Here is a 9,992-nt window from a genome sequence, read left to right as displayed (position 1 = left end):
TGCATTCCGGCTGATACTACCTCGCCCTCTCTCTTCTCGGGACGTCTTTCTTCTTCGCTCGGGCTCAGCTCTCACACTATTCCCACGCGCGCGAGTTTCAGCGACGGAAAGCCTCGAGGGACATGGCGGCTACGGCGGCGCCGGTCAGCGGCGTCCGAAATGGAGCTGGCCCGGAGTGGGGAGGCTTCGAAGAAAACATCCAGGTATTGAGAACTCGGGCTACCAGCAGCCCCCGGGCTGATGGCCGTCCCAAGTGTGGTTGCTGTTCTCTCTCGCGGCCTGGTAGTCGGCCCCATTGCAACACCTCCTGAGCTGTGTGAGCGAAAGTCTGTGGGGCTTGTGCTGCCGTGAAAGGGCCAGGCTACGGCTCCAGCGGGCCGCGGGTCTCTGTGCCCGCCCGGAGCTTTGTGGACAGGTGGGAAGGTCTGTCTGGGTCATACATAGTGTACGGCCAAAGGGTAGGATTCACTGAGGGTTGGAGGAGGCAGCTGGGCTCTTGTGCTGCTCCCTGAAACGTCGAGAGGGCAGGTAGGAGAACAGCATGAGTTGCAGGTAAGTAGTAGGTTTTCTGAACTACTAAAGGGTGGCAGCCAAGAGTTGTGTCAGCAGTGAAAGGAAGGAGTCTGGCCCGACGGGTAGCAGTTCCAGTGCCCTCATCAATGCAAGAGCAAGGCCTAAAACCACGAGATGAGCAGAGAACAGAAGGATGCGACAGAAGGGCTCCTCGCTCTAGGAACAATGTCTTCACAGGGTGGGGGCTCGGCTGTGATTGATATGGAGAACATGGATGATACCTCGGGCTCCAGCTTCGAGGATATGGGTGAGCTGCATCAGCGCCTGCGTGAGGAAGAAGTAGATGCTGATGCAGCTGCTGCAGAGGAAGAGGACGGGGAGTTCCTTGGCATGAAAGGCTTTAAGGGACAGCTGAGCCGGCAGGTGGCTGATCAGGTGAGCGGATGGGAAAGTGGACCCATGTATGTCCCAAGTTGATGCAGGTTTCCAGTTAGAATTACACAGAAATCTAGCAGAGACTGGGTACCAGTCTAGAGCCATGAGTTTCATAATACCCATCTCCCTTCAGATGTGGCAGGCAGGGAAGAGACAAGCTTCCAGGGCCTTCAGCTTGTATGCCAACATCGACATCCTGAGACCCTACTTTGATGTGGAGCCTGCCCAGGTCCGAAGCAGGTGAGGAGCCTTCCCGGAAGGGGCTGACCTTCATCCAGAGTGCAGTCAGATACTGAGCCCTAAGCTCTGGTGGCCCCCTTACTTGTAACCCATCACCCTAGTCACCAAACCTGTTGCCGAATACACGGCGCTGGAAGCACACTGGCCAGGTCCTCTGTCTAGTGTGGTTCCATCTTCCCGCCACACCTCGCTCACACAGCACTTGCTGTGTTCTCAGCCCTCCCCAGTTGGTCCTCAGCCAGGACTCCTAGACAGCTCTACTTTCTTCTCCCAGGTGGCTCTTCAAACTGCTATACGTTCTCATTCCTGGGTCGAACTCCTCAAGAGCAAGCTCTGCTGCCTTTATCCTTTTTTTTTTTAGACTCTTTTCTCTCTGGCAGCCACCTGAGTATCAGTGCATAGTCATTAGCGGCCTCAAGAACTGGATTCAATCCTGGCTTGGTTCTTTGTTCATCCTTTAAGTAGTGCTGATACAAAACCTGGGGCCACTATACATTGAGTTTTTATTCTATGATATCTGATTCATTGGTGAAGATAGGCAGGAGCCTTGACATTGAGTGCAGTCACAACATAGTACTCTAGTATGACTATGGGACACACAGGAGGCACACTTGAGCCCAGAAAGGCTGCAATGTCCAAAAGGGAAGGCTTCCCAGAGGAAGTAATATCTTAATGAAAAAGAGCAATCCAGGCTGGAGAGATGGCTCAGAGGTTAAGAGCACTGGCTGTTCTTCCAGAGGACCTGAGTTCAATTCCCAGCAACCACATGGTGGCTCACAACCATCTGTAATGAGATCTGGCGCCCTCTTCTGGCCTGCAAGTACACATGCAGACAGAACATTGTATACATAATAAATAAATAAATAAATAAATAAATCTTTAAAAAAAAAAAGAACAATCCAAGAAACAAGAATAACTGAAGGTGTAGTGGCCATAGGCAAAGAGAGAAAAGATCTCTTTTTATTCTGTGTGGAATTTTCATACCACTTCAAGTATATTTTTCAAGAAAAATGCTCACTGCCTAGAAGAATGGTAATTAGAAAGAGTCAGAAAGTGGCCTGCTTCCTCGGTAGTTGCGCTGTTCCCAGGGCTTCTACATTTTGGGTGCCCTCTGCAGAGGTCTGCCTGCCTTCTATAGGCCATGTAGGTAAACGGTCAAATCCTCCGGTCTCTCCAGGGTTTCTGAATAGCTGCTACTCCACTCACCTCAGAGGGCTGTCCTTCCTCAAAGTGATTTTTTTCATTCCCTGTCTTTACCCCCTCTCCCTCCCCCTCTTATCCAGTATGTCCTCTGGGCCAGCCCTTTTCCCTGGCGGTAGAAACATGAGTAAGAGTCAGACCCTGCCCTCCAGAACCTCAGCATAGCTGCATCTGCCCTCATCTCTCCTCTCCTCTCCCAGGCTCCTGGAGTCCATGATCCCTGTCAAGATGGTCAACTTCCCCCAGGTGACTAGGGAAAGGCATGTCTGCAGAGGAGGGGGAGGCATCGGGGTAGAGGGTGGGCTACCAGGCCAAGCCTGCGAAGGTGTGAAGAGAAGAGGCATTGCAGCCTCCAGTCTGAATGTGTTATGTATTGACAGAAAGTCGCAGGTGAGCTCTATGGACCTCTCATGCTGGTCTTCACACTGGTGGCCATCCTCCTCCATGGGATGAAGACATCTGATACCATTATCGTAAGCAAGACACAGGCCTTGGGGAGGGGGCGTGGCTGATGGGGCTGCAAACTGCCTGAGGATGTGATGGTGGAGTGAGACTGGAGCAGCCCCTGCAGAAAGCCCTGGGTGAGGCCAAACCAGAGGTGCCCTAAGCAGAGCCTTCACCCCACAGCGTGAGGGCACCCTGATGGGCACAGCCATTGGCACCTGCTTCGGATACTGGCTGGGTGTTTCATCGTTCATTTATTTCCTTGCCTACCTGTGCAATGCCCAAATCACCATGCTCCAGATGCTGGCACTGCTGGTAAGGAGCTGAGCCTGGGAGTGGGCAGGGTGAGCCTAAGATAAGCAAGGCCTTGGTCTGCTGCTCTCCAGGAGTCTGTGGGCCTGGGGTGGGATGAGCAAGCCAAAGACCCCACCAAGGGGCGGAAGGCCACTCCAGCCCAAGTGATGATCCTCTCATCTCTCTCCCCAGGGCTATGGCCTCTTTGGGCACTGTATCGTCCTGTTCATCACCTACAACATTCACCTTCATGCCCTCTTCTACCTCTTCTGGCTGCTGGTGGGTGGGCTCTCCACCCTGCGCATGGTAAGCTGGGCAGGTTTGCTGTCCACCCCACAAAGGGCTCTCCAGCTTCTGCCCTGGGTATCTCCATCCATCCCTTTGAAACAGGCCTTCTGAACTGTGTACCTGTGGCCCTAGGTGGCAGTGTTGGTGTCGAGGACTGTGGGCCCCACCCAGCGGCTGCTCCTCTGTGGCACACTGGCTGCTCTACACATGCTCTTCCTGCTCTATCTGCATTTTGCCTACCACAAGGTGGTGGAGGGTAGGTGGCCGGAGGGCCTGTATGGGGGCCTGGGCTGGGTGAGCTGACCTGGGGGCCTGCCCAGCCAGTTCTCACTCATCCTCATCCTTCCTTCTTTAGGGATCCTGGACACTCTGGAGGGCCCCAATGTCCCCCCCATGCAGAGGGTCCCTCGAGACATCCCTGCTGTGCTCCCTGCCGCCAGGCTTCCTGTCACTGTGGTCAATGCCACCGCCAAGGCAATAGCAGTGACCCTGCAGTCACACTGACCCTGCCTGAGACCCTCGGCCAGCCCTGACCCCCGCTCTGGGGCAGAGGGAGATCGAAGGACGGTACTGAGGACGTGCGTCTCTCTGATGAGGTCTGCGGCAACCACTGAGCTCTTGCTGCCTAAACACCTCCTGGGCACAGGTCTTGGCTTCTGAAAGGCACAAGGCCAAGGAACTCCTGGCCAGGACTGCAAGCCTTTGCAGCCAGGTGCAGAATATGGGTCAGCTCTTCTGAGGCCCTCACCATCCACCCCTTTTTTCTCTCCCTCCCTCTTGTCTTGCTAAATATAGACTTGGTAATTAAACTATTGATTGGAGTCTGGAACTCCAGCTCCTGTTCAGGCATTCTCCTGTCGCCCTGCTTCTGATCCACATTGCTGTTCTGTCGGTGGTGATGGTCTATGCCTTCTGCTCCCTCACTCAGGCAGGATGGAGGAAGGACAGGCAGCCTGTTTAGAAGGCAGTAGCTGATTGTAGAAACTGTCCCTGAGGGCGGGAGACACTTGACCCCCAGAGCAGCAGGCAGGCCCCAAGCAGGAGAGCCGCAGTGGTCATGGGAATGTACACCAGGCTTAAGTCTAGGCTGTTGTCCTTTGGAGACGCCAAAGCAGCAGTGACAGATGAACAAAAACTGACCCCATCATTACAAGGACCTTCTGTGCCGGGCCGCTGGGGTAATGTCCACATGGAGCTGACATTGGAGCCAAATATGGTTTACTGAAGCTTTAGTTTCCTGTCCTCCCTCCAAGTGTTATATTTAAACCACACCCCCCTTCACCTCCACTGAAGAAGTAAATTCAGGCTGAGCGTGTACTCCTTTAATCCCAGCACCCAGGAGGCACAGGCAGGTGGATCTCTGTGACTTCAAGGCCAGCCTGGTCTACAGAGTGAGTTCCAGGACAGTCAGGGCCACACAGTGAGACCCTGTTTCAATGAAAAGTAAATTTAGGGTGCTGGATAAAGGCAGACACTGCTTTTCGAGAGGATTTAAGTTCTATTGCCAGCACCCTTTGTGGGTAGCTCACAACTGCTTGTAACTCCAGCTCCAAGAGCTCCAACGGTCTCTGAGGGTTCCCGCACTCACGGCACAGACATACATGCATATACATAATAAAAACAAAATTAGGGTAGCGAGATGGCTCAGGGGTTAAGAGTGCAGTGCTCTTGCGCAGGACCTGGATTCAGTAGTTCAGTTCCCAGCTTCCACAGTTGGGTGGCTCAGATTTTCCTGTAACTCTACCGCCCTCTTCTGGCTTCTGCAGGCACCTACACTCCTGTAGAAGACAAACGCATTAAAAAAAATTCAAATAGTTAACAGGAGTAAGGCTTTTGACAGTAAAGGTGTTTGGTTTTTGGTGTGTTTTGTTTGTTTGCAGGGCGGGGGAGGTTCCAGACAAAGTCTCATTATGTAGCTCTGTCTATCCTGGAACTCAATCTGTAGACCAGGTTGGTCTCAAACTCACTGAGATCCGCCTGCCTGTGCATCCCAAGTGCTGGGATTAAAGGCGTGCGCCACCGCCCGGCTTCTGGCTCACTTTTTAATTAAAAGGAAAGAAAGTGACACTTCCTCTTCCTGTTACACTGCCCTGTTGCACAAATGAAGCCCCCATGGGGATAGCAAGCATAGAGATAAAATCCAGCTTCACGACTCCAGCCGCTTTACAAGCTCCCCACCCCACCCCATTCCTACAGCTTTGGGTTGGTCTGACACCCTTTGATTTTGGCAGTCCCATTCTCCTGGATGTTAGAAACCGTCTTCAGGCTGGTTCACCTGCCCTACCCTAGGGTTCTGTCCAGTGCAGCCATATTGACCGCGAAGTCCCTGTGGATCGGAATCCCCACGCATGCTACGCCTCGCGTCACTGGGACATGGGGGCGGGGCGCGGCACGGATTAAAGGGCCTAGGGACTGCCAAGCAGAATTGATTGTCCAAGGTCTTGGCGAGGGCGAGGAATCTCTAGATTTAGACCTTAAGAATGGAGAAGCACAGGAGAACAAGTGAAAGAAGCCGAAATGGCATCGAAGGTTGTCTCAACCTGACTTGCCTCCACCCTCCCCACGTGACGCTGTATCCCTCTACCTTCTTTTCACGCTGTCAAGCCCTCGGATCCTAGTTCTTCACCCTAAGACACGCACCGCGCACCGGCCGCGTGGTCCATGCCGGGCTGGGGGGCGGGGCGAGAGCCAGTGACGCAACCGTTGCCATAGGAACTCGCCGCCTGCTCCGGCACCGCAGCTGAAGCCGAGCTGCATCCCGCCCCGGCTGTCCCCGCGAGCCCTGCTGCCGGGCCCGGGGGCCGGCAGAGCGGGCGCGGCCTCCGAAGCCGCGAGGGAGAGGACTAGCGCGGGGCGGCTGCAGCTCGGTCCTCGGGCCGCCCCCGCCCCCGCGCCGCTCCCTCCTCCGCGCCTCCGCATCCCGGACCTGCGCCTGCTTTCGCTCCCGCCCGCCGCGGCCCCGGGCTCGCTTCGTCGCCACCACAGCCGCGGTTGCCTCCGCCTCCGCTCGGGCTGCGACCCCAGCCGAGACCGTGACCTCAGTCCCCGCCCCGCCCCCGCCCGCAGCCGGGCCAACTTGTGCCCAGGCCGGGACACCGGCGCCAGCCCCCAAGGCCCAGTCGTGGGGACCATGCTGCCCAGCTCCATCCAGATTTCGGGGGAGCCGCTGTCAGGCGCCGAGGTGCGGGACATCTGCCGCGGCCTGCGCGACAACGCCGTGCGCCTGCTCTCGCTGCGCGGCTGTCGCCTGTGCGACCGCGACTTCGGCCGCATCTGCCGGGCCCTAGCTGGAGCCACGTCCCTGGCGCAGCTCAACCTTAACCTGGGCGTCGTGTCCAGCCCCAGCCGCATCAAGCAGCTGGCGGAAGCGCTACGGACCAACCGCTCCATCCAGTCCCTCTTGTGAGTGTGTCCCCTCGCAAGGGGGTCCCGGCTACTGCACCCCCTACCACCTCCTGTGTCTCCGCATTACCTTCCAGTGCCTGTCTTCCCACCGTCCCAACCTCTAATGCACACCTCATCTTTCTTCTGGGTCCACCACACCCTCCCAGAAACATGGATCGTTTCTAGACTTTGCTCCACATTCAGACCCGCAGGAGAGCTGGGATGCCTAGCCCTTCCTGGTAGGGAATGTCGTTCCTCCCCACCCCACCGCCCAGTTACTTCACTGTGAAGCCCCTCATTTCTGAGGAAGGGTCACCTCCCATGGAGACTACAGCCCAGCCCTTCCAGCCCTACCCACTGAAGGATCTCAGAGGCCGGCGAGCATGTGTGCTGGCGAGCATGTGTGCTGGCCCCCCGGTCCTCTATACACACACCCCTCCTTGTGAAATGTTCTTATTACCAGTTCCTACCCCAGAAAAGAAACCAAATTCCCTTTCCACCGTACTCCTTCAAATCTAGAATTTCCATTTTTTTCCTTCCCATCCTTGTCTCGGGAGGGGCAGCTTTCCCAAACAGATAAGGCTGGTGATTCATAATTCATCTCGTCTCAACCTTCAGCCTGCATGGGAGCCCACTGACAGATGCGGGACTTGCCTTGCTGAACCCAGCCCTGGCTCTCCACCCTGCCCTCGTGGCTCTTGACCTGGGGGACTGCATGCTAGGTGATGAAGCCATCAACCTTATCTGTGGTCTCCTCCCTCCAGATGGGGCCAAGTCTGGTGAGCAGGGCCCTGCTGAGTGAGTGCATGGGCTAGTGTGACTGATGAAGGGTGAATGCACAGGAGGGGGTGTGGCCCGGTGCTGAGAGCTGGGAGGGTACAGTAAGAATGCCTTTTTATCATTCTCAGGAAGGGGGACACTTAGGGACAGAGCCCAGTGGAAACACAGTGACCCAGGCAGGGGAGGAGTGAGTAGGTCCCTAATGCGCCAGACAACTGTGGTTGGGGGCAAGGAGACTCCCAGCCATTAGGCTAACCCCATAGATACAGGGTAGAGAAGGGAATGACTCTACCCATCCTGGGTTCTCACTAATGCTGCTGCCTAGGTTTGAAGGAGCTAACACTGAGTGCCAACCCTGGCATCACCCCCAAGGGCTGGAGCCGCCTCGCCATTGCTGTGGCCCACAGCTCCCAAGTCCGCGTCCTCAACCTGGACTACAACCCCCTGGGTGAGCTTAAGATCATCCCCCGCAATTCTCACTGCTCCCACCCAATCCAAAACCCTCAGACCACCAGTTGCCATAGTAACCCCCACTCAAGGGAGGGAAGATCAGTGAGAGCCCCCAAGGGGTCTCATAAAGGAGCCATCCTTCATGGAGTACCAGATGACCAACAGGTAGGTTAAAGCCTCAGTCAGAACCCATGGATCTGACTTGCTTCATCTCCAAATGCTCACTTCCTGGCCACTCCCCTGTGTCTCCTGGCCAGGCAGCGTGGTCCTGACCAGGACTAAGGATTAACAGACCTCTGTTTTCTCAGATGGCCGAGAATTTGTGCTCTCTCCCTAGGTGACCATGTGGCAGGGATGCTGGCTGTAGCTGTGGCCTCAAGCCGGACCCTAGAAGTCCTAGACTTGGAGGGCACAGGGCTCACCAACCAGTCAGCTCAGGTGAGAGGCCATCATGTTTTAGAGACAAGCTAGGGGAAAGGGTGAACTAATCATCATGTCTGGGAGTAGACCCAAGGGCTGGCCTGTTGGACCCAGGGGGCTACCTAAATTGTGGTTTTTTTTTGTGGGGGAGGGGTTCCGAGACAGGGTTTCTCTCTGTAGCTTTGGTGCCTGTCGTGAATCTCGCTCTGTAGCCCAGGCTGGCCTCGAACTCAGAGATCCACCTGGCTCTGCCTCCCAAGTGCTGGGATTAAAGGCGTGCGCCACCACGTTTTATTTTATTTATCAATCAGTTTTAATTTTACAATTTAATATTTATTATTTTATGTGAATGAATGTTCTACCTATATGTCTGTGGTGCACATGGAGGCCAGAAGATGGTGTCAGATCTCCTGCAACTGGAGTTACAGATGGTGATGAACAGCCATGTGGGTGCTGGAAATTGAAACCTGGTCCTTAGGAAGAGCAGCCGTTGTCCTTAACCACTGAGCCACCCCCGTCCTGTGTTTATTCTTTTCTGTGCTCTTCCATTCCCCAGACCCTGCTGGACATGGTAGAAAATTACCCAACAGCTTTGCGGAGCCTGGTGCTGGCCGAGAACAGCATTAGCCCAGAGCTGCAGCAGCAGATCTGTGACCTCCTCTCCGAGGGGGAGGAAGAGGAAGAGGTAGCAGGAGGGGCTGTGGACACACAGGAATGGGGGCGAGCGCGGGAGCCTGTGGCCCACCAGCGGGGTGGCGGCTCCTGGATGTGCCCCAGCGGTAAGAACCTGGAGAATGGACGAGAGCTAGGTCTGGAAGGTTTGGAACAAGGGGGTGAGGCTGGGAAACCAGGCCATGACTTTTGTTTATTTGTGGTGCTCACTGAGGCATGACTGGTGGCTGAATACACCCTTCTGCCCTCCCGCAGATCCCAGCTCTCAGATGGTGCTAATGACGTCAGGACTAGGGGACAGTCTGCTGGCCGAGACCGAGATGTGACCCTCCACTTGGGCTTCTGTGCATCCTTGCATCTGTCTGTGTCCCACCGCCTTCCTCCACATGGCAGGGAGGCCCTGGCCGGGACTCTGGCAGTCCGTAGTTGTGGGAGGCTCTGGAAGCTGTCACTGGGCGTCAGCCTTGAGGGGTGGGGGGGACTTGAACTTTGAACTTGTTGGCAGCTCTGGCTGCAACCCGCTGGCTCGGAACAGATTTTATAAACTCTACAACCTGGCTTGCGGCTGTAGTCACTGGGGATGACCAATGGGAGGGTCTGGCGTACCACTCACCAGAAACCAGGGGTATCACCCTACAGCTCAGACTCTAGGTCTGCCTAGGTCTAGGACCTAGGAGTCCTGAGAGTTCAGATGACACCTGAAGATAACTAGAGTGAGGAGCTGGGCTGAGCTTTACCCTCCTTCTGCAGGGAAGCTTATCATTACCCCTTCCGTTACCTGAGCACCCCTTCCCCATGCCTGGGGCCACGGGAGGCCAGGCAGAATGGGCTAAAGGGGGGGTCTCTGGCAAAGACTAGGAAAAGTTGGACTA

At 55.6% G+C, this 9,992-nt stretch overlaps 2 protein-coding genes across 8 annotated transcripts; both read left to right on the top strand.

The window, feature by feature from the left end:
* Window positions 1-69: 69 nt before the first annotated feature.
* Window positions 70-4,263, top strand: Yipf3 (Yip1 domain family member 3). Of its 4 annotated transcripts, none has more exons than XM_006984956.4 (9): window positions 70-203; window positions 751-948; window positions 1,082-1,188; window positions 2,589-2,634; window positions 2,769-2,861; window positions 3,016-3,147; window positions 3,319-3,432; window positions 3,547-3,670; window positions 3,770-4,263. In XM_006984956.4, the coding sequence occupies exons 1-9, from the start codon at window positions 123-125 to the stop codon at window positions 3,916-3,918; spliced, it is 1,044 nt and encodes a 347-aa protein (XP_006985018.2). In that variant the 5' UTR covers window positions 70-122; the 3' UTR covers window positions 3,919-4,263. The 4 variants fall into 4 exon arrangements, with proteins under 4 accessions (XP_006985018.2, XP_076413884.1, XP_076413885.1 ...); XM_076557769.1 differs by having other exon boundaries at window positions 3,319-3,445; window positions 3,517-3,670; window positions 3,770-4,243; XM_076557770.1 differs by having other exon boundaries at window positions 3,814-4,081.
* A 1,868-nt stretch (window positions 4,264-6,131) lies between these two features.
* Lrrc73 (leucine rich repeat containing 73) lies at window positions 6,132-9,678 on the top strand. Of its 4 annotated transcripts, none has more exons than XM_042266096.2 (7): window positions 6,132-6,816; window positions 7,417-7,520; window positions 7,707-7,769; window positions 7,904-8,026; window positions 8,366-8,466; window positions 9,005-9,227; window positions 9,376-9,678. In XM_042266096.2, the coding sequence occupies exons 1-7, from the start codon at window positions 6,545-6,547 to the stop codon at window positions 9,444-9,446; spliced, it is 957 nt and encodes a 318-aa protein (XP_042122030.1). In that variant the 5' UTR covers window positions 6,132-6,544; the 3' UTR covers window positions 9,447-9,678. The 4 variants fall into 4 exon arrangements, with proteins under 4 accessions (XP_042122030.1, XP_006985017.1, XP_042122031.1 ...); XM_076557772.1 differs by lacking the exon at window positions 7,707-7,769 and adding an exon at window positions 6,966-7,037 and having other exon boundaries at window positions 6,710-6,816; window positions 7,417-7,577; XM_006984955.4 differs by lacking the exon at window positions 7,707-7,769 and having other exon boundaries at window positions 6,146-6,816; window positions 7,417-7,577.
* The last annotated feature ends 314 nt before the right edge of the window (window positions 9,679-9,992 follow it).

Source organism: Peromyscus maniculatus, chromosome 21 (genome assembly GCF_049852395.1).
Source record: "Peromyscus maniculatus bairdii isolate BWxNUB_F1_BW_parent chromosome 21, HU_Pman_BW_mat_3.1, whole genome shotgun sequence".
In the NCBI taxonomy this organism is placed as follows: domain Eukaryota; kingdom Metazoa; phylum Chordata; class Mammalia; order Rodentia; family Cricetidae; genus Peromyscus; species Peromyscus maniculatus.
This window is presented reverse-complemented; position numbering and strand designations above follow the sequence as displayed.

Bases quoted from the DNA above. Each gene is read 5' to 3' on its own strand.
- Yipf3 (XM_076557769.1), top strand. From the start codon at position 123: ATGGCGGCTACGGCGGCGCCGGTCAGCGGCGTCCGAAATGGAGCTGGC. The intron at 1,189-2,588 runs GTGAGGAGCCTT...CTCCTCTCCCAG, and splicing joins CCTGCCCAGGTCCGAAGCAG to GCTCCTGGAGTCCATGATCC. The intron at 3,446-3,516 runs GTTTGCTGTCCA...CCTTTGAAACAG, and splicing joins GCGCATGGTAAGCTGGGCAG to GCCTTCTGAACTGTGTACCT.
- Lrrc73 (XM_042266096.2), top strand. From the start codon at position 6,545: ATGCTGCCCAGCTCCATCCAGATTTCGGGGGAGCCGCTGTCAGGCGCC. The intron at 7,770-7,903 runs GTAGGTCCCTAA...GCTGCTGCCTAG, and splicing joins CCCAGGCAGGGGAGGAGTGA to GTTTGAAGGAGCTAACACTG. The intron at 8,027-8,365 runs GTGAGCTTAAGA...CTCTCTCCCTAG, and splicing joins CCTGGACTACAACCCCCTGG to GTGACCATGTGGCAGGGATG.